The 27,125-nt window shown below is 36.6% G+C and overlaps 1 protein-coding gene across 5 annotated transcripts in view; it reads left to right on the top strand.

The window, feature by feature from the left end:
• The window catches only part of PALS1 (protein associated with LIN7 1, MAGUK p55 family member), a 91,282-nt gene that overhangs the window by 53,502 nt on the left and 10,655 nt on the right, over positions 1-27,125 (top strand). For all 5 annotated transcript variants that reach the window (XM_066278148.1, XM_066278146.1, XM_066278149.1 and 2 more), the window contains 9 exons: positions 3,226-3,434; positions 11,269-11,346; positions 12,363-12,509; positions 13,737-13,898; positions 15,847-15,924; positions 21,108-21,291; positions 23,908-23,979; positions 24,344-24,415; positions 26,925-27,092. In XM_066278148.1, coding sequence (XP_066134245.1) covers positions 3,226-3,434; positions 11,269-11,346; positions 12,363-12,509; positions 13,737-13,898; positions 15,847-15,924; positions 21,108-21,291; positions 23,908-23,979; positions 24,344-24,415; positions 26,925-27,092 — 1,170 coding nt within the window. The remainder of the gene's footprint in view (positions 1-3,225; positions 3,435-11,268; positions 11,347-12,362; positions 12,510-13,736; positions 13,899-15,846; positions 15,925-21,107; positions 21,292-23,907; positions 23,980-24,343; positions 24,416-26,924; positions 27,093-27,125) is intronic.

The raw sequence follows: 27,125 nt of genomic DNA, 5'->3' as shown, positions 1-27,125 counted from the left end.
TTTACTCTAAAGATACTTTAAGGCTATTGAATTCTTGATACTGTTGGGGAATTCTTTAGACACTTAGGTAATTCTATGGTAACCTCTTTGAATTAAATGGAATCAGACGTTCCATGTTCTTCCTCCCACAACACCCCCAGCTTCACTGAAGTATAATTGACAAAATTCTCTATATCTAAAGTGTACAATGTGAGGGTTTGATGTATGCCTTGTGAAGTCTTTACAGTTACATTAATTAACGCTTCTTTTGCCTCACATGGTATCCTTTTGGGTGTGAGGGAGGAAATACTTAAGAGCTACTCTCAGCAAATTTTAAATATGCAATACAGTGACTACGTTTACTGTAGTCACCATGCTATACATTAGGTCTCAACTTATTCTCATAAAACTGACAGAATCTCATTAAGACCTTTTCCCTTGGGAGAATAGGAAAGAGACAATAGAAAATATCTTGAAAAATTTTTGTTATTTTGTATCAAGACATTTTTAAAAGGAAATAAGCAAGTACTTGTCAGTATCAATATGAGCAAAGACTATAATGCTACTATAAGACATTGTGGTTCTGATAGACCAACAGACTAGAAACAGACCCTGATAAACCTGAGAATTTAGTAGCATCTTAAATCAGTGGAAAAGGAAGGATAATTCAACAAATGTTATTGGAATAATTGATTAACCAGAAGAAAAAAATGAAGTTAAAATTTTCCTTCAAATCTATACCAAAATAAATTCCAAATGTATTAATATTTTTTTATTTTATAAATAAATTTTTATTTTAATGGGGTGACATCAATAAATCAGGGTACATATATTCAAAGAAAACATTTCCAGGTTATCTTGTCATTTAGTTCTGTTGCATACCTATCACCCAAAGAGAGATTGTCCTCCGTCACCCTCTATCCAGTTTTCTTTGTACCCCTCCCCCTCCCCTTCCCCCTCTCCCTCCTTCCCTCCCCCCACCCCCCTTAACCACCACACTCCTGTCCATGTCTCTTAGTCTTGCTTTTATGTCCCACCAATGTATGGAATCCTGCAGTTCTTGTTTTTTTCTGATTCGCTTATTTCACTCCGCATAATGTTATCAAGATTCCACCATTCTGCTGTAAGTGATCCGATGTCATCATTTCTTCTAGCTGAATAGTATACCATGGTGTATATGTGCCCCATCTTCTTTATCCAGTCTTCTATTTTTTTTACAGTGATTAAAGCCTTTAAGCAAACTCTTGGCCAATACAGCAAGAATCCATAAAAGAGTAGTGTCCTTAACATGTTCACCAAGTCCAAGTTGGCCCCATCACCATGCCAAATCCCTGAAAAATGCAACCCAACCACAGTTCAGTCTGTTAGGAGCTGTCACAGGGAGCAGGAGTCCAGGAAAAGTCCACATCCAGGAAAAGTCCACATGGCACTGGAATTATTGTCACCATTCTATACTTTGCAGCTCATCCAAATGTATTAATATTTATTATGAAATAGAAGCCACAAGAAGCTGCAAGAAATTTAGGTAAATATTTAATGACCTAGGAAATGGAGCTTATAAGCATAGAAACAGTGAAAGAAATCATGCAAGAAAAGATGGACCATTCCTCATACAAGAGTTGAAAACTTCTACAGTAAAAGCTACAACAAATATATTAACAGACAAATGGAAAAATTAGAAAGCTATTTATAAGAAATGTGACGAAGTGTACACAAAAACGCACACATCTCCCCATTGGGATGACAGGAATCAACCATTGGATCTTCACCATTTAGGGATAATTCTCAGAAAAATGCATGTGCTACATATACACACTAACAAGCACGCACACACGTTTGCCACAAGTTTCAATATAATTTTAGGAGACTTGTTGTCATAAGAGTTTTTGGAGCACAAAAGAAGTACCTGGTAAATATGAATAAGCCTTAACTATCCCATTAAAGAAATTGAAGATTTAAAAAAAATAGGAATGTTGAATATTGGTGAAAATATTGCTAATGAGATGTAAATTAGTAAAATCTCCCTGGAAAGCTGTTTTACTTGTAAAATGCCAGAATCTTATTTTAAAATTTCATTTCTAGGCGTTTAAGGAAACAGCAGAATCTCAGACATATTTTTATGCAGGAATCATTATGTAACTGAAATGCCTCTTACTTACAGTAGCAGAAATTGGAAGCAACATGAATGCTCAACTTTAGTGTAATGGTTATTATAAATTATGGTTCAGCATGTAATAAAATATCACACACAGAGCCATCATATAGTGTTTTTTAAAAACTGGCGATTTGGGAAAACAACTCTTTGAGTAGTACAAATGTTCGTGTATGTCCTCGTGCTCCTGACCATCCAGAGTACGATTGTACCAAAATGTTTATTTTAAAAAGATGTAAGGCAACATTAAAAAAAGGCAAATGTTCTTGTTTCATAATTTGCTATCAGACAAACATGATTTTAAGTTAATAAAACTGTAATTAGAACTAATTTCATTTTTTGAAAAATAAACTCACTCCCAGGGGTCAGCAAACATGAAAAAAACTCACTATTCCAAGGGTTAAAATATACTGTTAAATGAAAAAAGGAAATGCTGTAAATTTTTTTTTTTTTCTGAAGCTGGAAACGGGGAGAGACAGTCAGACAGACTCCTGCATGCGCCCGACCGGGATCCACCCGGCACGCCCACCAGGGGCGATGCTCTGCCCCTCTGGGGCGTCGCTCTGCCGTGACCAGAGCCACTCTAGCGCCCGGGGCAGAGACCAAGGAGCCATCCCCAGCACCCGGGCCATCATTGCTCCAATGGAGCCTTGGCTGCGGGAGGGGAAGAGAGAGACAGAGAGGAAGGAGGGGGTGGGGGGTGGAGAAGCAAATGGGCGCTTCTCCTATGTGCCCTGGCCGGGAATCGAACCCGGGTCTCCTGCACGCCAGGCCGACGCTCTACCGCTGAGCCAACCGGCCAGGGCCAATTTTTAAAATAAAGTTGTTTCTAGGTGATGGACTATTGTCGATTTTAACTTTTTTTCATTTCTGTACTCTTGTTTTAGTTTTATATTTAAAACACTGTCAAAGAATGTTATTTTAATCTGTTGTATAATTTTAAAGAGTGTTACTTCAAAATCAGTGGAAGGACCATGCACCTCAAGTATATGTGCAAGTTTTTTTTTTAATGTAAATTGTTACGGTTCAAAAAATTTTATCTTAAATGTTAAGACAGAAAATTAATTTTCGATGCCTTTTCTTTCTCCTACTAGAAGTGGAAGACTTGTTTTCTTCACTTAAACATATCCAACATACTTTGGTTGATTCTCAGAGCCAGGAAGATATTTCACTGCTTTTACAGCTTGTACAAAATAAAGATTTCCAGAATGCATTTAAGATACACAACGCTGTCACAGTCCACATGAACAAGGCCAGCCCTCCGTTTCCTCTTATCTCTAATGCACAAGATCTTGCACAAGAGGTATGTATTCTAAAGCTATCGTTGGCTTGTACAAGGTAATTGTTAGCAGTAGTAAGGCAGTATTATTGGAAAATACTGGTGTGAGTATAAAGCTTGTTTAACGTAATAATTAATTGTGAGGAAAAATTTGCTACATATATTTTATCCTGAAAAAATATATACTTATTTCAGAGTTAGAACTATTTCATGAAAGAAGAGAGAGAATTTTGTATATAAAATTATATATTTGTGTAGTAAGAGGAACAATTGTCTAAATTACTAAAGAGGAAAGTTTTAAAATATTTTTAGTATGGTTTTATTTTAAGCATTTTACATTTTGAACTGAGAAAATGAATAGTAATGAGATAAAAATATATCTGATAATCAGGCATTATAAATATGTATGTTCTAAGATTTGTTACTTGTAGATACAGTCATGTGCTGCATTATTTAGTCAACAACGAACCACATAAATGATGACAGTGATCCCATAAGATTATAATGGAGCTGGAAAATTTCTATCGCCTAGTGATGTTGCAGCCATCCTAACACAGCATGTTTGTGGTGATGCTGGTGTAAACAAACATGCACTGCTATCCTATAATAGTATAATAGTATACCAGTGTGTTAGGGTTGCTTACAGTATTCAGTACAGTAACATGCTGTACATGTTTGTAGTCTAGGAGCAATAGGCTACCCCATATAGACTAAATGGTGTAGTAGGTTATACCATCTAGATTTCTGTGAGTGTGCTCTGTGAAGTTTGCATGATGAAATCTCCTAATGATGCATTCTCAGTAGCTATCTTTGTCAAGTGGTACATGACTGTGTTTTGAAGTTTTTCCTTTATAAGAACTATGTAGAAGCTCAAAAATAAATTTTAACGTACAATGAGACTTCAAGTTTCTGCTGCTTGTTGATGCTCAGTGTTTTAATGTGTTCTGCAATCATCTTTTATTTTATTTTATTTTTTTGTATTTTTCTGAAGTTGGAAACAGGGAGGCAGTCAGACAGACTCCCACATGCGCCCGACCAGGATCCACCCAGCACGCCCACCAGGGGGCAATGCTCTGCCCATCTGGGGCGTCGCTCTGTTGCAACCAGAGCCATTCTAGTGCCTGAGGCAGAGGCCACAGAGCCATTCTCAGCACCCGGGCCAACTTTGCTCCAGTGGAGCCTTGGCTGCGGGAGGGGAAGAGAGAGACAGAGAGGAAGGAGAGGGGGAGGGGTGGAGAAGCAGATGGGCGCTTCTCCTGTGTGCCCTGGCCAGGAATCGAACCTGGGACTCCTGCATGCCAGGCCGACGCTCTACCACTGAGCCAACCGTCCAGGGCCTGCAAACATATTTTAAATGAAAGGTTTTTAAAAGATAGAAATAAGCCATCATCTCCTGTCTTGGGGAAGGGTAGGTATTTTGTTGTTATTATAGGATTTAAGTTATTTTGATAGCAAAAAAAACTATTAATTCTGGAAACCCATCAAGTAAATCAGTTTCATTGAATCCAGGCACAAGACAGGAAATGGGAGGCGGGAAGGGTGGGACCTCCAGAGCTTATAAAATAGGTTAGGAGGCACTTCTCAAATTAGCACAGAATATATTTTCTTTACTTAGATGCCTATGATGGGCAAAGATCCTGTGTGTAAAAGTGGCTGAGAGAAGTCTAGTGTTGCCTGTGATAAGAAAGTATGACCAAAGGACCTGTTCCTAGAAAAGAAATTTTCCATCCACTAGAGTTTAAAAGACAGCTAGTGGAAACCTATTCTTTGTTTTCATCTTGTCATTACAGTTAGATATGCTAAATTGTTCATTTTTAAATATTTTTTTTCATTGAAAGGGGGAATGGAGTGGGGAGAGAGAAGCCTCAACTCCTTCCACTTAGTTTTTCCATTTAGCCATGCACTCATGATTGCTTTTTATCTGTGCCCTGACCCAGGATCAAACGCGTGACTTTGGCACTCCGGGACAACAGAGCCACCCAACCAAGACTAGATACGCAAAATTTTTTATTTATTAAGATATTATCCTTGTAGCTTTACTTATCATAGTTTAAGTGGCTTCTCTGAACCATTTTAATCTTATTTACTCACAAATATAGCGTAACTTCTATTTTATAGGGTTGGGAGGAACACATAATAAGTCACTACAATTGTCTTTCCTATCTTATTTATTTTTAAGTAAAAGAGAATCTTTTTTTCTCTTCCCTATCTTGAGTAGGAGGTTTAGTCCAGCTAGCTGTGGGGCTTTGTTTGGTTGAATAGAACAATAGGTAGAAAAAAAAATGCGATAAGCAAGAGAGATCAGAATCACTTCAATTGAAAAATGTGACAGAGCCCCAGAAAGGGTGGAAAGAAAGGATAAAATCAGCAACATAGGTTAAAGGGTTTTAAGATAGAAAGGGACAAAGAAATAGAGTTGGCTTAAAGAGTAAAGCTTTGGGAGAGAAAGAAATGGAAAGGGACTTAAAAATCAGTTTTGAATATTAGGGGTATTTTGGGGGGAGACTGTTAACATATTTACATGGTCCACAATTTTGTAAGTATCATATCAAGGAAATTTTCTGAAGGCTGGCTTTCGCATCCGTAAAATATCTTCAGTAATAATTGAGCATTGTATTGCTCTGATGGTGGTAGGCTATGTGGGTGACAGTGATGTTAGGCTAAAAAGGGTCTTAAAATGAGTGCAAAGTAATGAACCTCGTGGGCTACAACATATGGTTGTGCTGCAGTGTGACTGACTTGCCCTGGAGTTGTGCACACCTGTGTGGCAGCCCTTACAGTGCATCACACTTAAGAAAAGTACACACTCAGAGCTCTTCAAAGAGGAATAAGACTGATAACAAAACTAAAGAGTCAGTGGACTCATGGCCTTTATTTTACAGCTGGAAAAACCTTAACAATCACCTGATTCAACCTTTTTGTTTTATATTTCTGAATATTGAGGCCCGGTGAGGATTTGTTACTGGCATAAGACTGCCTGACTGATTAGGCTGCTCGTGTGCCCATTGTCTAATGACTTGCTTTTTAGCATTCATAATTCCAGCATATTTTAATATGCATTATTTAAAGAATAAATTACCTTATACTTCAGTTGTATTATTTTTATGTGGAAGTTTAATTTCAGTAATTAAAAAAAAAAAACACCCAAGGAATTTAGTAAAAGAGTATCTTAAAACATCTGTGTTCTTTGCTACTATCACTTAAAATATCAATCATGAATTGTATAATAATAAAGACTAAAAACTTCAAATATGAAGATTCATATTAAGTCTTTGACAGTCTAGGATTTTTATTAATAAGTGAAAACCAAGCTTTTTGGTCATTAAATGCAAGCCAGCAGACTGGGAAGTGGTATTTGATTATTTGATTTTGAGATACTGAGGTATATGCATGGGTGTGTATAAGTATGTATGACAACAACTTATATCCAAAAGGACTCTTACAAATTAAGAAGAAAAAGACTAATCAGGTTTTAAAGAATAGGCAAAGGACTTGAACAGACACTTCACAAAGAGAGAATCCAAATGTCTAGTAAGTTTGAGAAATTTGAAGTGTTCGGCATCATTAGCCAACAGAGAAGTGCAATTAAAACAAAATGAGGTACCACTTCATGGACACCAGAATGGCTAAAATAATTTTTTAAAGGTCTGGCAGTATTAAATGTTGGTCAGCTTATGAAGCAACTGAAACTCTCATACATTACTGTTGAAGTATGAATTGGTACTATCACTTTGGTAAACATTTGGCAATACCTATTAAAACTAATACACCTATAAACTATGACAGAGCAGTCCCCCTTCGGGTCTGTGCCTGAGAAAAATGAAAGCATAATTCCGCACAAACGTTCATAGCAGTCAGGTAGTCAGAAACTGGAAACAACCCAGAGGTCCATCAGCTAGTCAGTAAAAGCTGCGTCGATGAGGAGGAGCAAGTAAATAATTACAATCTATTGAGAAGTGTGAGGAAGGTAGTTAGGGCAGGAGAAGAAGATGTGCCTAGTTCTGGGGATGTATTTGGGGGTGGGCATGGGGGAAAGGAAGCAGAAGAAAATTTAATATGCTAAGTCTCTTTTTTTTTTTTTTTTTTTAAAGCAGCCATAACACATGACTCCCACTAGTCAGGTTGTATACTTGCCAAGAATCAGTTGTGGTTTTTATCCAACCTGAACTTAACAGTTGTACTTGTTTTTTATTTTTATTTATTTTAATTTTTTTGGTATTTTTCTGAAGCTGGAAACGGGGAGAGACAGTCAGATAGACTTCCGCATGTGCCCTACCAGGATCCACCCGGCACGCCCACCAGGGGGCGACACTCTGCCCACCAGGGGGCGACGCCCTGCCCACCAGGGGACGATGCTCTGCCCCTCTGGGGCGTCGCTCTTTTGCGACCAGAGCCACTCCAGCACCTGGGGCAGAGGCCAAGGAGCCATCCCCAGCACCCGGGCCATCTTTGCTCCAATGGAGCCTTAGCTGCGGGAGGGGAAGAGAGAGACAGAGAGGAAGGAGAGGGGAAGGGGTGGAGAAGCAGATGGGCGCTTCTCCTGTGTGCCCTGGCCGGGAATCGAACCCGGGACTTCTGCACGCCAGGCCGACGCTCTACCACTGAGCCAACCGGCCAGGGCCTAATTTGCTAAGTCTTGAAGGATGATTGAGAATTTTCCAGGAAGCCTAAGAAAGAGGAAAAGCTGTCCTTTAGTAAAGGTACAAAGATAGTAGTGACTGAGAAAATCTGGCATATTTCTTAAATAATTATTAAGGGGTAGAATATGATATTAAAAGATCCTGAAGTCCAGATAAGTCATTAATAATTTAAAATTTATGATGGCTCTATGATATTTTTTAAAAATTAAATGAGTAGATGAGAAAGCTATAGGATCAACTTGATGCAGAAAAGGCACCTGAAGAAAATTTAATACATTTCCCCTGATGAAAATTCTTAGGAAGCCAGACACATTTTCTTAACTTGATGAAGAAACCAATAGAAGAACATTACCTAATTGTGAAATATCTAACACATTGCTTTTTTATAAGTAGGGGACGTTTAGCAATTGATTTAAAAATAACAATAGAGCTCCTGGCTGGTTAGTTTGGTTGGTTGGTACATTGTCCTAGCCTGACCAGTGGTGGTGCAGTGGATAGAGCATCGACCTGGGATGCTGAAGTCCCAGGTTTGAAACCCCGAGATCGCTGGCTTGATCCTAAGTTTGCTAGCTTGAACAAGGGTCCACTGGCTTCCCCGTCAATGCATGTATGAGAAACAGTCAACAACTGAAGTGCCATAACTATGAGTTGATGCTTCTCATCTTTCTCTTCCTCCCTCTCTCTCTCTTTCTCTCTCAAAAATAAAAAGTAAAACTATAAAAAAATTTTTTAAAAAAAGAACATTGTTCTGAGACACAAAGGTTTCCAGTTCAATCCCCAGTCAGGGCACATACAGAAACAGATTGATGTTTCTATCTCTTTCTCTCTAAAATCAATCAATAAATATTTTTAAATGAACTTTTATTAAAAAAGAAAAATTGGGAAAATGTCTGTACAGAAAATTAATATGTTGGCTTGGTACATTTTGTAAACCCTTGGTACATTTTTAATCCAAAGTTTTCTTTCTTTGTAAAAATTATTTTCTCCAGCTATTACAAAATATATGATGAGGGACTATAAATTTCATTTTAAATTAATGTAGATTTGCTGCATTTTAAAAAGAAAGACACACCCTATTTTTAAAATGAGCATTTAATTACAGCTTTGGATTACTGCACTTGTCCATTAGTAAGGTTTTAATGGAATTCTTGGAGAAGATAATTGCTAGGCCATCCTCTTTATACATACAGAACTCTACAATTAGAAACATGTTTTTTTAGGACCAAAACCAGAGGACAGGCTGGTTTTATTACTGTCATTACTTTGATTTTAAATTAATCCCAAAATTACAATCCCTTAGGTTCAATAGGGAATTACTAATAAAGTGATTTAAAATACCCCTAAGAGGTGTGAGAATTACTAGATTCTAGTTTTAATCATGAGTTACTTTTGTAAATAATAATTATGTATGAATTTACTTCTATATATTTTCATTAATGGTGATAATTTTGGTTTTGTTATCTGCATTATTGCAAAATACTCTTTGGTGTGTAATCGAGTTTGGAAATAGAAAAGGGGAGAAAATCAGAGGCATTGACAATGAGAACATACATAATATATACAATCTTTGGGGAAAGTAACCCACAGAGCAAAATTTATACCTTTATATATTGATTACAGAAGAAAAATGATTGAAAATAAATGAACTGAACATACAGCTTAATGATTAACAAATAAAAAGGGAAAACTAAAGCAAAAGAAAGGGATTAAATTGTTTAAAAGGAAAGAAAAATAGATTGAAGATTTGAAGCTAGTTCTTTAATAGAGAAATCTTTGCTGAAAAAATATCAATAACATTAGGAAAGATATAAAAGCATAAATACAGACAGAAGAGTAAAAATGACAGCATAATATAGTTACAGCTTTCTTATTAAATATGAAGGTGCTATCAAGTGGGTGGTTTTCTAAGAAAATACTGTCAAAGGTGGCTTAAGAACAGATAGCCAAAAGAGTGGATCAATAACTATGGATAAAGATGAAAGTCAGAAATTCATCCCTAGAAAAATCTACCAGGCCCAAATGATTTTATGTACAAGGTCTATCAAAACATTCAGGAACATATAAATCTAATATTAAAACTGTTTTGACACATAAATACAGACTATTTTCCAATTTTTTGTACTAGACTATAAAGACATAGGTAATAAAACCAGACAGTTCTATAAACCAGGGTACATGACCACAGTCACTTAAAATATTAATAACTTGAATCTAGAAATATATTTAAGTAATAATTTATTATATATTTTAAGCAGTTTATATGGATTATCTCAATCTTTTGAAAACCTTAAATGGTAGTTGCCATTTAAGATGAGAAAACAAAGCCTAAAAAATTCATCATAATCAAGTGGAATTTATCCTAGGAATGTAAGAATTGCTTTACATTGGGAAATTTTTTAATGTAATTCACTATATAATATGGTGGTTATGTTACTCATATAAATTTATCTTAAGCCTATAACTTGTGTTGTCTATGATTTAAAATGTAGTTGCATAAAGATGATTAAAAACTATAAAATAAGATAACTTAGTTTTTCTTCCCTTATGTAATCATTATATTGTGAGAAACAGGAAGGAAATAGTTCATTCATGCATAAATACAAAAATCTTATCTAGTGTTTTTTTGTTTGTTTGTTTCTTAAGTAAAAAATGTATTGTTACCCTGGCTAGTTGCCTCAGCAGTAGGGCATCAGCCTGGCGTGTGAATGTCCTGGGTTCAATTCTCAGTCAGGGCACACTGGAGAAGCAACCATCTGCTCTTCCACTCCTCCTTCTTCTTCTCTCTATCTCCCTCCCTCTCCACCCCACACCCTATCCTACTGCCATGGCTTGATTGGTTCAAGCACATCGGCCCCAGGCACTGAGGATGGTTCTGTGGTGCCTCCACCACAGCCTCTAAAAATAGCTTGGTTGTGAGCATGGCCCCAGATGTGCAGAACATTGGTCCCAGATGGCAGTTGCCAGGGGTTGGCAGGTGGATCCTGGTTCAGCGTATTTGTGAATCTATCTCTTTGTCTCCCCTCCTTTCACTTGGAAAAGGAAAAATTAATAATAAATGTATTATTAACCATGATAACTATTGAAAGCTCTGAGAGAAAAAAAATTTTTTTAACAATTTTTTTGTACCTTTCTTATAAGAAGTTTATTATTTTAAATTGTATCTTTTAAAAACACTTGTATATGTGCTGGTGATATTAACCTTTCTTTTTGTTCCTTAGGTACAAACTGTTTTGAAGCCAATCCACCAGAAAGAAGGACAAGAATTAACAGCTTTGCTGAATGCCCCACATATTCAGGTAGAAAATGGACAGCATTTTGTATGTGGTTTTTCCAACATTCTCAGTCTCTTTGAATCAGTCTTTTAGGGATGAAAGAGACTTCAAACATTGTTTTGATTCTTCACAACTTCCACTGTAAAATAATTGTTATTGGATTATATATTTTCATACTTAAGATTTTTTAATTAATTGTTTATATTTTTCCGAAGTTAGAAGTGGGGAGGCAGTCAGACAGACTCCCGCATGTGCCCTACCAAGATGCCCACCAGAGGGCGATGCTATGCACATCTGGGGCGTTGCTCTGTTGTAGCCAGAGCCATTCTAGTGCCTGATGTGGAGGCCATGGAGCCATCTTCAGCATCCGGCCAATTTTGCTCCCATGGAGCCTTGGCTGCGGGAGGGGAAGAGAGAGACAGAGAGAAAGGAGAGGGGGAAGGTTGGAGAAGCAGATGGGCGCTTCTCTTGTGTGCCCTGGCCGGAATCGAACCCAGGACTTCCACACGCTGGGCCGACACTCTACTGCTGAGCCAAATGGCCAGAGCCTAACATTATTTTTGAAATATCTTATTCTTTTAAAAAAATATCTGCTTTTTTGGTTATATTTTTCATAAATTTAACTATGTATATTTAAGGCATTGGACCTTTAAGTTGATTGGTGTTTTTCTTTTTTTTTTTCAGTATAATAAGCATTTTAGACTTTAATAACCAACCCATCTTTAGTTATTATTAGGTATGAAAGATACAGGGTTGCATCTGTACTTCATTGGAAGGTTTGGAAGCTGATCTGAATATATCATTAATTATAGCACTCCTTTTAAAGGTTTAATAAGAATACTATAGGCAAAAAGTAGGTTTATAGTTGTGAGTATAAGAGTTTATTCTTATATTGATATTATCATTTATTATTGTATTAGTTTCCCTACAAACAACTGTAAACCTACTTTTGCCATACCCTGTATATACATGATGGTAAAATCTCTCAAGAGAAATAAATCATACTGTTACCTTAAATACTGTGGGTTTTTTTGAAACAGGCACTTTTACTGGCCCATGATAAGGTCGCTGAGCAGGAAATGCAGCTAGAGCCCGTTACAGATGAGAGAGTTTATGAAAGCATTGGCCAGTATGGAGGAGAAACTGTAAAAATAGTTCGTATAGAAAAGGCTCGAGATATCCCACTGGTAAGTATCCCATGTCTCCCATCACAGGTCCTTTCTACACAGGGGTCATCTGTGTGGCAGATAAAGACCCCTTTATATTTCTGGTAGTTTTTCTCTTTTGAGGTCAGTTTTTTGGAATTCTCTTACGTTCTTCCTCATACTCCTTATTCAGAGAAAAATTTATTCTTCATCTTTGTCATCCCTAATTTGATAAAAATAGTAGCTTGTGAGATAACTGTTGGGGAACAAAGAAGCAAGTAACCTGCTTTATTATTCTCCTGGCATTTAAACAAATTAGAAAATCAGATTTTTTCATTCAGTTAAATCTACTGAAACACAATTACTAGCTATATATACTTCACATATACTTAGTCTGTATTCCTTAATGGTATTACTTGTTTTATAGTTTTTATATGTAAAACCTTTTTCAGTCTCTTAGTCTGCTCTTATTGCCTTAATTTTCTTTATTTTCAGAGGATATTCTTGAATCCTAATCTCAAATTGTGTTTTGAATAGTGTGATACATGGAATAAGGATCATATTTTATGAGCAGATTATGAACTGTACCTTATTTTTTCCCCCACCAGAAAAAAGAAATGGTGTAAAGCTCTGACAGAAGTTTAGGAGAAAAATGTTACAAACTCTACTTTTAAGCCTTTTTGTGTATTTTATATTTCCTTATTAGAATGTATATATTTCAGTTGTGTTTCTAATTTGTATAATAAATATTAATGTTTAATACATTTTAATGTAAATTGGATGTAGCTATAATATTTAACATTGTAATAATCAACCAATTTAGCAATTATCTTTCATATTTTAAATGTTATAAAAGGACTTTTATTGTTATGTCATGTTCATTAATTATACCTAAATGTAGAATAACTATTTTGAATAGCATCCAGCATGTAGAGAACAAGTTTGATTAAAAGTCTTCACATTGTTTTAAGCAAGTGCATTTTTCTGTTGTATGCTTTAAGTCTGCTTGATTTTTAGAATTTTAAAGAATAGAATGTTTCTGAAGCAGAAAATATGAGGGAAATTGTCAGCTTTCAAACCTAATAATCATGATTATTTTAGCTGTGTAAGTTATTTTTTTCCTCGAGATAACTGAAGTCTAGTGTTATTGAGTAGGAAATAATAAGAATTTAAAAATAAAGAAATGCCTAACCAAAAAATTGCATTTTTATTTTAAAATTGGATGTTGATTGCATTTTTATTTTAAAATTGGATGTTGAATTTTTTTAGGGTGCTACAGTTCGTAATGAAATGGATTCTGTCATCATTAGTCGGATAGTAAAAGGAGGTGCAGCAGAGAAAAGTGGCCTTTTACATGAAGGAGATGAAGTTCTGGAGATTAATGGCATTGAAATTCGAGGGAAAGATGTCAATGAGGTTTTTGACTTGTTGGTAAGTTGACACAGGTAGAAGAATAATTGGTAGGCTCTTCTTTTTAATTGATTCTTGAGAGAGAGGAAGGGTGGGGGGTTGAGAGGGAGAAAGGGAGAGAACAACATTGTTTATTATTCCACTTACTTTTGCATTCATTGATTGATTCTTATATGTGCCCTGACTGGGGATCAAACATACAACCTTGGCATATCGGGACAGCGCTCTAACCAGTTGAGCTACCTGGCCAGGGCAATTGGTAGGTTCTTTAAAGCTGGGTTTTTTTGTTTATTAGACTTCTGGATAAAATATTTTAAAGCATTTTAAAAACAACTGTTAAGAACACTAGATAATTTTGAACCTAATTTTCACATGATATTCCTACTGTAAGTATCAGTAGAGTTTCATTTTGGGATGGGTACTACTGATATTTCTTTTCTTTTGAGCGTAAATACTATTTGGTATATTTTATTTACCTCTAAAGTCACTAATATATTTCATTAATTCAATCAACATATGTTATTTGCCTACTATGTACCACCTGCTAGAGAAACAGTAACAGAACAAAGCCCATGCCCTCATGATTTTTATATTCATTTTGTTTATTTGCAATTGATTGTTGTTTCATTAACAATATTGGATAATAGCAGTGCTATAGATCTATATTGTCCAGTAGCTACATGTGCTAGCTATTTCAATTTAAATTAAATTTAAAATTGAGATTCTTATTCCTACTAGTTGTATTTCAGGTGCTCAAGAGCAGTCTGTAGCTAATGGCTCCCATATTAAGGTGTAGATTTAGAACATTTCTATCATCATAGAAAGTTCTGTTAGTGTAATCAGGAAGCCATTTTTAGACAACTTTTGAAAGCAGTTTATGATCACTGCGCATATACCCACAAACCAGATTTATATTCTCACTGACTTAATATCAGTTGTTACAGTAGAGTCTCTCCTATCTACTGATGTCTGTTGAAGAATCTAGAGAACATTCTTATATCTATATTTTCACCCAACTCCATTCATTGCTTTGGTACAGCAAAGTACCAGTGGTTACTGTGTTTAGCCCTTGTTTTATTGTCTGCTGTCTCTAGGTTGAGCACTGCTTCTTGCTATCTCAAGACCAGAAATTCTGATTACTGTATTACAGTCTAGACTGGAGGTATCTGAACGATCTAGTTAAGTGTACTGGGAAATAATAGCCTAACAGTGAGACTCTGTAGTTAAAAATAGAATGGAAAACAGAGACAATGCATCTGGGAAGTGAAAATATTTGTATATTTTTATCACTTTTCACAATAACTATTTCAATTTTTTTTTCTTTTTAGCAAGAGAGAGAGAGGGACAGACAGGCAGAAAGGAAGAAAGATGAGAAGAATCAGTTCTTCATTGCGGCACCTTAGTTGTTCATTGATTGCTTTCTCATCTGTGCCCTGACCAGGGGGGCTTCAGTAGAGCATGTGACCCTTTGCTCAAGCCAGCAACTGTGGGCTCAAGCCAGCGACCTTGGGTTTCAAGCCTGCGACCTTGGGGTTTTGAACCTGGGTCCTCTGCATCCCAGGCCAACACTCTATCCATGCATCACCTCTTGATCAGGCTCAAATTCTACTGTATTAAAATTGACATATGTCACAGTCGATAACTCAGAATTGTTATAACACTCTAGTTTTGTCCAATCCTTTTGTGGAATCTTCCTAAACTTACCCTAATTAGATCAAAACCCAAGATTTATGTGCTAAATGGCTTTCCCTAGGGTGCCAGAGTTATAGAATGCCATATTATAGGGTAGCTCTGCTATAATGGAGTCCATGAAAGGCACAGCTTGTGCTTACTGATGATGATGAAATGCGATTCATCTAAGTCTCCTAGGAGTTCCAGAATAATCCAGTTTAGGGAGTATTGCTCATAAGATCATGAAATGATTTTCATTGATACAGATTTTAAGAATTGCCTGGTTTCTCTGTTACAGTCTGATATGCATGGTACTTTGACATTTGTTCTGATTCCCAGTCAACAAATCAAGCCTCCTCCTGCCAAGGAAACTGTAGTAAGTGAAGTTTTCTTGTTTGGTATTTCTTGTCTGATGGATACTGTTCACTTTTTTCTAAATTAGTAAAGTTTTTGTTGGGGTAGTTTTAGGTTCACAGCAAAATGGAGCAGAAAGTCCAGAGTTTCACTTACCTCCGACACGCACACATGCATAATCTCCCCCACTGTCAACACCCTACGCCAGAATCACATGTTTGTTATATCAGTGAACTGATGGTTTCCATTATTACCCAAAGTTCATAGTTTGTGTGAGGATTTACTTTTAGTGGTACACATTATATGAGTTTTGACAAATGAATAATATTGTATTCACTCACCATTGTATGGTACAGCATCATTTCCCTGCCATAAAAATCCTCTGTACTCTGTTTTGCTTTCTTTTTTAGCACTGAATAATATTCTATTGTCTGGATATATAGCAATTTATCTACTCACCTACTAAAAGAATGTCTTGGTTGCTTCCAAGTTTTGGAAGTTATAAATTACACTGCTATAAACATCCTTGTGCAGGTTTTTATGTGGGCATAAGTTTTCAGTTTATTCAAACTTAGATCCACATAAAAACTTGCACCACGGATATTGTTATTTGAAGATCAAGAAGTGTCCCCCTAAACATTTCTTGTGCTCAAATAAAAACATGGAAATTTAGTCATTTTTATTTAAATAAATATGAAATACCAGTATTTCAAATTGAGTAAAATCATACAATTTTCAGAATTTTTATGACTTCTTGTAACATTGAACTTTGTCTTTTTCTGTCATAGTGGTTTTATTTAACCATTAGCATAGGGGGAAGGTGCTTTTACAAAGGATGCACAACTCTTACTTAGAATGTGTAGTGCTCTTTATGTTAAACATTTACTCATGTAGCTATATTAAAAGACTTTCTTACCCTATGACCCAGCAGTTCCATTCCTAATTATATATCCAAGAGAATTGAGAAAATACATTTCACACAAACTCGTGCATGAGTGTTTATAGCAGCATTATTTATAATAGCCAGAAGGTATAAACAGCCCAAATATCTGCCAGCCAATGAATGGAAAATGAAATAGGAGGTACTGTTTGGCAATAAAAAGGAGTGAAAGTACTTATATAATATGCTTCAGCATAGATGAACCTTGATAAAATTATGGTAAGTGAGGAAAGCCAGTCACAAAAGGTCATTTATAATGAATTGCCCAGAATAGATAAATCCAGAGACAGAAAGTAGATGAGTCATTCTGTATACGGTGGGAAGTTAGGAGCGAATGGGAAGGATTCCTGATCAGTCTGGTGTTTCCTTTTGAGGCAATAAAGGTGTTCTAAAATTTTTGGTGATTGCACAGCTCTGAATTTACTAAAAACCATCCACTTGTGTTCATGGGTGACTTGTATAATATATGAATTATATCTCAAGAAAGCTGTTAAAAAATTACAGACTTCAAAGTGCTGGATTAACATGGAAGCCTGAAGTATTACATCTGTTATTATTCTTAACATTTATAAAAGCATAACAGTTTGAAAGAGAATAGTTTATTTTTTTCTCAATATTTTATTACAGTTATAGTTTTATGTTTTGGTAATCATTCCATGTTTTTCCTTTATTCTTTATAGAACATATTAAAGCTAATACTGCATTTGCAACCTTACTTCTGTTTAAAGTTTTGTAGGAGGAGAAGTGAGGAAATAGTTGTCTCTGAATTCCAGGAGCCTTGTTCTCTGTGCACTGTGCCTTTCTGCACACGTCTCCAGTGAACAAGCCCTGGACTTCAGAGTAGCTCTGCACTTTGAGAAGACACAGCAGAGGGTTGGGATGTGTCCTTACTTACATGACTTCAAAAAAAAAGGGAGAGAGAAAGGAAATGAAACGATGCTCTTTTAAAATAACAGTATTGGATGAGGCAAGGTCTTTTCAAAATAGAAACAATGTTCAATATTTTTCTTTTCCTTCATTTCTTCCTTTCATTGTGGAGAACTCTCAATTGCAGTGTCTCTTGCAAAGTTTTTATCAAATCAAACAGGCTTAAAATTAACTACTATTTCTAAAGCTCACACTGAAGCTTTCCAGAAAGAAAATAGTGGTAGGGCATCATAGTTGGCATATGCGGAATAAGTACCTGAGATTTGTGATTTTAAGAAATTAAAACCAGTTTATTGAGCATCATTATGGTACAAGTCAGGATGTAGTAAAAGCATAGGCAGCTTTCTGGCGTACATTTTGTGATATTAGAAAGAAACATATATTTTAAGTAGCTAAACAAAATAAGTGTTATCTGACACCCCACAATAACCACTTGCTGAATTATAACATCATAAATGGCGAGAGTAAACTGTCAGAAGTACTCCTATATTCATCACACACAGGCAGTGAGTGATTGCTTTGTCAGCTGCAGAGGACAAGAGTTGTGGCACCTTTGTCATTCACTTCCTGGGTAACTGACACATTTATCCCAGGAAACATGCATTGCTTAAATTGTATGTTTCTTTCTCTTTATATTGACTTAAAAAAAATGAAAACTTAGAGTTCCCAAACAAGTGTGTAAATTTTAAAATTATATTCCACAATGTAATTGAAATAATATGGAGAGAGGAAAGAGAATACTTGAGCTGAAGGCATGTTTTTCATCTAGTCTAATGCCCTAATCTAACAGGAGTAAATTGAAATGAAATGGTATTACACTGCTTAATTCTCACAGCCAGCCTATGAAATACAGCTTTATTATTCCCATCTAATAGGCATTGAAACTAGAACTTAGAAAGGTCAAGTTAATTTCCCAAGCCCGCTATTGATAGGGAGGTGAGTCAAGACTAGAACCCATGCCTCTTTCAGAACTCATGCTCTTAATTGCAGTATAGTATAACAGGTAATGTCCCATAAGCCACGAAATATTAGGTTTCTGCATTAATGTTTATTATCAGTTCAAAGAAAATAATTAGAACACCATTGAAACTGGAAATATGGAGTTTGTACTGCATCATTTCAACCAAAAAGTAAAGACGGGATTTTTTTAATTAAGTGAGAGCAATGGAGGCAGAGAGACAGACTCCTTCCTGCATGTACTCCAACCTACCCAACCAGGATCCAACCCACAATCCCCCTGTGGGGCAGTGCTCTGCCCCTCTGGGGTGCTGCTCTGTTACTTGGCAACCAAGCTATTTTTAGCACCTAAGGCAGAGGCCACAGAGGGAGAGAGAGAGAAAGGAGGGATGGAGAAGCAGATGGGTGCTTCTCCTGTGTGCCCTGACCAGGAATCAAACCCAGGACATCCACACACCAGGCCAATACTCTGCCACTGAGCCAACCGGCCAGGGCCAGGGGTAGAATCTTCATGGAGGCTTTATTTAGATGGTTGGCAATCTGGGGAGACAGGAGTTACATTCCCAAATCATCTCAGCCATCTTTCCCCAGCCCACCTTTTTATAAGGGGAAGGAAAAGGTAGCTAAGGGTTTTAGAATTTCCAGGAGAGTTAATCAGATCATAGTCAAAGTTAATTGGATCACATTCAGCAGGCATTCTGATCTTGGGGCCAAAGGTGGATCACTTGAGATCCTGTTAAGGCCTGTAAGCCTGTTCAGGTATGCCAGTTCCTGGAACAAAGCTTTTACTTGCATTAGCCAGTATGCCCACTGACCACAACCAAAGCCACAATTACATAAGCTAAAATTTTAACTCTTGAGTTCCCCCTATCACCGTGATAGAAAATTATAACTATAGATGAATTAACCTCTTAGTAACTACTTATGTGATCATTTGGATTCAGAGAACAAGGAAAGCATATTATGAGATTTTAGTATTTGAAATGGCTTTGGGATTTCTTTTGCCTATAGAAGACTAATATCTCTATAAGACTGGGAGCATGCCTTTGTGAAGTCTTGATTCATAGGGTCTGCATTAGAAAGATAGAAAGAATTGGTTTATGAGGAACTTAAAGGCTCAGGATAGGAGGATGATAACCTCACAGTGCACGGATATAAGCCGTAGAATTAGCCACTAGCCCAGTGGCGTTAATTATTGAAATATATTCTTAAGGGTCCCAGATAATTTTCTTCCTTACAGTGAGTATCTATTGGATTCATTTTGGGTACTGGGCAGTTTGCTAAGTACCAGGTTTATAATAACGAACATGACATAAAATAATTATAGCTTGCAGTAAGTGATAAGGTAGGAATAAGTAGACTGTGAACATTGAGACTAAGAAGTGGGATTAATTATATAAGATGGTCAGGAAAGGCTTCTTGGAGAAGTCAACATGAAGCAGAGACCTCCGGGATGAGATGAAGCCTGGCCTGTCAGTTGCCAGAAGAGCTTTCAGCTATAATTTCTAGAGACCCTGTGTTTGGAAAGCCTGTGGGCATGGAGCAAAGTAGGAGAGTAGGAAGGTAGGGAAGGAGATTCTAAGAGATGAGGCTGGAGAGGTAAGTAGGGCCAGGTCTGTTGGCCATGGCAGGGAGTTCGGATTTTAAATACTGTAAGTGAACTGATTCATATCTTTAAAAAACACTTTTGGCCTCTGTGTAGAAATTGGATCACTAGAACCAGTAAGGAAGCAAGGATATTTAGGAAACTGTTGCTAAAGTCATTATGAAGTACAATAATGGCTTAAACTTGGATGATAGTAGTGGTAGTAGAGAAAATGAATCAGCTGGGCTGTGTTCTGGAAGTAGAAATGACAGGTGACAGGACCTTGTAATGCACCTGGAGGGTAAAGGAAAGGGAGGAGCAAGCATGCTTGAACAGCCCCGTGAGTAGTGGTGCTGCTTACTAAAGGGAAATCTGGGTGAAGATCTGGATTGGGGAGAAAAATCAGGAGGTCCATTTTACAGATTTGAGATATCGAGGGGCACTGCAGAGGTACTATTTTTACAGGTCAGGAATGGAGAGAGAAGAAGGGGGTCTTTCGTACATTCTTTCTGCTTCTCTTAAGCCTTGGAAGCCCTTTAACACCTCAGCTTGTTGGTGGCTAACAATACGTACAGGGTTTTGCATACTCTTGTACATGGTTGCAGTCAACAAAGAGATGAACTTAAACAAAGAAAACAGATGAGCCTGAGAAAATACTGCCCCCAAATGCTGTTGTTTAACCCCCCTATTTCAACTCTTAGTTTCTTCGCACTAATGAAAAATGTAACATTTTATGCTAAATATTTTGTGTTGCCAATTCATCATTTTTTTTTCCATTTTTATCCTTATCTTTTAGATCCATGTAAAAGCTCATTTTGACTATGACCCTTCAGATGACCCTTATGTTCCATGTCGAGAGTTAGGTCTGTCTTTTCAGAAAGGGGATATACTTCATGTGATCAGTCAGGAAGATCCAAATTGGTGGCAAGCCTACAGGGAAGGGGATGAGGATAATCAGCCTCTAGCTGGGCTTGTTCCAGGTAAGGACGCTGTAATAGGAAACGTAGTTAAAAGGACATTTAAAACACAAACCTTCACAGTGAAAACTCACTTCTTCATTCCTTTAAAAAATGATGTAATTCCTTTTTCATGTAATCATGTTTTTATGTTAAATCTGTAACATAAGTATCTTGAATGTAATTGTGACCAATTTGTTGGGCTTTAGAATGAAATTATGACATAATATAGTATTTACATTTGTTCTTTTTGTGTATAATAGAAGGTTACAAAAAAATCCCCGACTCATCAACTTTTTTTTTGGAGATCTAATTGGCTTTATTAAGCAGTTCATGAATTGAGCAGTATCTCATCTGGCAACTATATAGAAGGGTGCTCCCACAGTCGTCCACTTTTATACCCAAAAGCTGGTGACTTAGAGTTGATAATCATATTTCAGGAAAGAAGAAATGAGCTTCTTATATTAAGCTACACCCTGCTTCTTCCCAGTGCATTACAGGCATTCCTCTGGAATGTGGGGTACTAGCAGGCATCATAGTTCTCTCCTCAATGCTTCTGCTGGATATCAGTTTGATATCCTCTTCCCATGCCAGCCTTTGCCCAGAAATATTTAGAACTGGTGTTTATTGGCAATTGATTGTATTGAGTTTCTAAAAGTATGTACATGAGTCAAGTACATTTCAGTTATATCTTTTGCTTATCTTTTTATTGGACAATTAAATAGGGCCACCTTAGTTTGAGTTTGATAATAGTTTTCTGTTAGAAGGATCTTTAAGAGTTCATAATGTCCATTTTTCATTAACGTCTGCTATTTAAAAAATAGTTACATTTGTGTATACTATAAAAATGTGCCTGAGAAGTATGACACTAATATTTTTAAACATTTTAATATGTAAAGTAATTTATATTATTTTGTTCCCTTTTTTTTATGTTAAAGAGACATACTCATTTTCAATTATTAATGCTCTTAGAATCTTCCCTCTCATCATAGTTACTTGTTTAGGAATGCAATCTGTATAGCCCCTGGAGACAACCTGGTTTCCTTTCAGGCTTTTTTTTTTTCTTTCTTTTTTTTTTTTTTTTTTTTTTTTGGCAAGAAAAAGAGAGAGACACAGGGATAGGCAGATAGGAAGGGATAGAGATGAGATGAATCATCTCATAGTTTCAGCACCTTAGTTGTTCATTGATTGCTTTTTCATATGTGTCTAGACTGGGGGGCTCCAGTCGAGCCAGTGAACCCTTGTTCAAGACAGAAACCTTGGGCTTGAGCCAGCGACCACTGGGTCATATCTATATCCCGTTCTCAAGCCGGCAACCTGGGGTTTCGAACTGGGATCCTCAGCATCCTGGGCTGACACTATCCACTAGAACCACCGCCTGGTCGGGCTCCTTTCATGCTTCTTATGTGTGTCACACTCAAGTGTTTTTATGAAGTATACTACATTCTACAGATTATTCCAATGTAGATGGAAATTGCCTGTTGATGTTTAGAAATCCCTGGCTTGAAATGGAAAGAATTAGATAAAACATTAAATATAAAAGTAGAACTCCAATCCAGAATTTTCTAAGTAAAACTGTTTTTTGCTTTCAAAGAAAATACATTTAGTTTTAAGGTAGTCATCTTAAAAGAAGATGAAGACCTGACCAAGTTGTGGCTTAGTGGATAAAGCATTGGCCTGGGACACTGAAGACCCAGGTTCGAAACCTCGAGGTCGCCGGCTTGCACACGGACTTACCTGGCTTGAGTGCAGGCTCACCAGCTTGAGCCCAGAGCTTCTGGCTTGAGCCCAAAGGTTGCTGGTTTGAAGCCCAAGGTCCCTAGCTTGAGCAAGGGGTCACTGGCTCAGCTGGAACCCTCCAGTCAAGGCACATATGAGAAAGCAGTCAGTGAACAATTCAAGTGCCACAATGAAGAATTGATGGTTCTGATCTCTCTCCCTTCCTGTCTGTCTCTCTTTGCTTAAAAAAAAAAGATGAAGGTCAGAAACCTTGAAAGCCTCCTATATGAAAAGCTTATTCCTACGAGGAAAACAATCTTTCATTTATTTGTATCATTAGTAAGAATAAATTACTAAATTTTAAAAATTTGTGATTTTTAAAAAAAATTATTATAACATACACATATTTACACATACGCACGCATGCATATACACACACACTAAGAAAAAAGGGAAAGAGAATAATAAATACAAGGGAGCATATGTTGAGTGGAGTCTAAAAATGATGAATGGTCACGTATTGTTTTGGAAAGTTAGCTCTTAGAATAAATTTGCTTGATTTCAAATCATTCTAAATGGTTCCTCTGTTGTAAGATCCAGCACAGTACTTTCCACTTAGTAAAGGCTCAATGAAAGCTTTGTAAAAATTGAACTATAGGTTTTCTAACACTAGTATATTTGTCTTTTCCAGTAGGTGATATATTCTAGTAATACATATCTTAGGATTGGTTAAAAGTGAGGTTGAAACTTCATACTTCAAACATTTGTAGGCCTATAATCATAGCTGATACACTCTCGTAAGTGGCAGGAAGAATTAGAAGAGAATATAAATGGTTACTTCTGTTGTTTTCCATTGGATTTTTAAAAAAAAATACTTCTAGTCTCTTACATATTTTACTCTTTTTCATTTCTATTATTAAGGGAAAAGCTTCCAGCAGCAAAGGGAAGCCATGAAACAAACCATAGAAGAAGATAAGGAGCCAGAAAAATCAGGTTTGACATTTTTATTCGACATTGAGGAGAGGGTTCTTGGTATCCATCTGGAACGCTGTTTAAGTTTACACGTCATTTAGAACTGTCAGGGAGCGTGTGTGTGTGGCCAGAGTGATGTGAACGACAAAACCGATTATCTGAGAACTGGAAAGAAAAGACAAGATTTAAAATTAAAGATTGTTGATCTGTAATGTGAGGTAAATGGGAAAAGTTGTAAATACTTCTCTGGAAAATAGTTTTCCTACGAACAATGTCATGTGTTTATAAATTTAAATTAAAAACTATTATAGAGTTCTTCAATTTGTAGCTTTATTCAAGGAAACAAATATTACATTTTATAGTTATGTTTATGATTATTCCACAGGAAAACTATGGTGTGCAAAGAAAAATAAAAAGAAGAGGAAAAAGGTTTTATATAATGCCAATAAAAATGATGGTAAGTTTTACTCTTAGAAATGGCTGGATTTATATTATATCTAAAAGAGACCCATTATTTAACATTGGAAGGAAATTAAATTAGTATTTTCAGGGAGTTTTGTTTCTAGTCCTGTTTGACTCATAATATGACACAAGGGCTTAACAAAATCATTTAGCAAAAATGATTTTCTTTTGGAATCCTATGAGTAATGCAGTGTTTTAAATTCTGATAAAAATTGTTATAAAAATTAAAGGACAATTAACATATAGTATTACATTGATAGTCCTCTAAATTGAGGAATTTGAATTGAAATTCCTCTAATGTTTAAACTGTCTATATGCAAAAGTAATACAACAGTATAATTGTATTTTAAGTAAACAAGGACTATCTTAGCCCGTTGCACAGAGGCTACCTGCGGGCTGTTAGGCACACAGGAGTTTTCAAGTTGTAGCTTTTCTTTAAATCAAAAGCTCTAATAACACACGGCTTATACTCCCAGGTGACAACACTCTGCTGGACTGAATGATGGTTGTTGCCTTTACATTGGGTACCTACTATTTTAGTTCAACAGTTTCCACACCATCCAGTTTTTTTTTGTTTGTTTGTTTGTTTTATTTTATTTATTTTTTACAGAGACAGAGAGTGAGTCAGAGAGAGGGACAGACAGGGACAGACAGACAGGAATGGAGAGAGATGAGAAGCATCAATCATTAGTTTTTCATTGCGCATTGCAACACCTTAGTTGTTCATCGATTGCCTTCCCATATGTGCCCTGACTGCGGGCCTTCAATATACCGAGTAACCCCTTGCTGGAGCCAGCGACCTTGGGTTCAAGCTGGTGAGCTTTTGCTCAAACCAGGTGAGCCCACGCTCAAGCTGGCGACCTTGGGGTCTCGAACCTGGGTCCTCTGCATCCCAGTCCGGCACTCTATCCACTGCGCCACCGCCTGGTCGGGCCTTATGGGCATTAGAATTTGCTACCTCTGCTTTTGTTCATGTTAGAAACAGGCTAAAAAATAAAGTCAAGGCAATCCTGAACTTCTTAAACAATTTATAAGGCTTATTCTCTTAATACCTTGAAATAATTTTTAGGCAGCATAAATTAAACATGAAAATAAGGTGTTAAAGAGTATTGAAAAACTCCATATAAAACTAAATCTGAGATTCCATCTATTAATTAAAAAAAGTTTTCCAAAATATCCTTTATGCTAATTGATACATACTGTAACTAAGAAGATTTATTGAATTATTAGGCCTCTTGTCTATGCTTAAGTAAGTGATTAATGTGTTTTTCATTTTTTGAAACACAAGTTAATCAATTCAGCTCTAATAGATATTATTCTCTACAAAATTTACAAATGTGATGTCTACAGATTATAAATGAAGCCTGTAGATTACATTGCTGCCACAGTCTGATTATACATATTAGAAGAAGGAACTCAGATTTTTCAGAGTGAAAAGCATTTTGGGAAGCGAAGGAATTACATTTCTGTTTATAATGGTGTCGTCATAATTAACATTTTTGTTAATAACTCACTTATAGTAACTTGTAGTCGTGGGGGCCTAACTGTATATGCTTTAGATACCTTCATCCACTTAGTTCTCACAATCAAGTCCTTGAGATTATAGGTGAATAAATCCAAATTCAGATATTAAAGTGACCTGCTTAAGTTCTTACAGCTACAATATGGTTGAGCTGAAACTGAAACCAGTCTCGTTTGAGTTCCTACTCTGTGCTTTGTGCTGAGCACTGGCAAGACTAAGACGACTCCCCACTCCATGGAGCCTCTAGCTGAGAGTCCCACTGCACCGTGGGCACCTGGTGCCCTTCCCAGTCACGTGGACTGTCCGCGGGCGATGCCATCTGTGTCTGCCTTTGTCTTCTCACTTAACAGCTCTGATTTCATCTGAATTATGGGCTTTAGGAATGTTACCCCACCTATCGTAATTTACACCTCTTCTTGAGTCATGACCTCAGGTATTCCAGAATAAATATAAATGCAGGAAGTATGAATCGCACAGATACAACCTGGTTTCAAGTTGTGTAATCACAGAAAAGCATTCCAGCCTTCTCTGATACCACTGGCTGTAGCCACTAGTTGTGAATGTTTGTCTGTGCCCGCTATGCACAGCGTGTACAATGTCTGATCCTCAAACCAACCCTCTAAATAAAGTGTTAGTATCTCCATTTTACAAAAATGATAGCTACTGTTCTCCTTAGTTTATCCCCTGGTGCCCCACCCTCTTTCACAGTATATTTATATTAAACATTCAAACATAGAATACAACAAGAGGGGCAATAAACATTTCTAAGAACAATTAATATATTGTCTGGTTTATTTTCATAGTATCCTGGAAAGGATATAATGACATGGGAAGATACTCATAATACTATCTTGATTCAAAAAGCTAAGTGTTTTTAATAATAAATTGTGTTCTTTTTAGTATTTTTGGAAGATCTATGAGTATTTGTTTATTACATAGCAATAAATCTGTCTGAAGGGCTTAACTTTTTCTTTTTCTAAAGACTATGACAATGAAGAAATCCTAACTTATGAGGAAATGTCACTTTATCATCAGCCAGCAAATAGGAAAAGACCTATCATTTTGATTGGGCCACAGAACTGTGGCCAGAATGAATTACGTCAGAGGCTCATGAACAAAGAGAAGGACCGCTTTGCATCTGCAGTTCCCCGTAAGTTTGGATGCATTCCCACTGTCCTGTGCT

The sequence above is a fragment of the Saccopteryx bilineata genome, chromosome 4 (assembly GCF_036850765.1).
Source record: "Saccopteryx bilineata isolate mSacBil1 chromosome 4, mSacBil1_pri_phased_curated, whole genome shotgun sequence".
NCBI lineage: Eukaryota > Metazoa > Chordata > Mammalia > Chiroptera > Emballonuridae > Saccopteryx > Saccopteryx bilineata.
The sequence above is the reverse complement of the archived record's forward strand: the minus strand, read 5'-3'. Positions and strand labels throughout refer to the sequence as shown.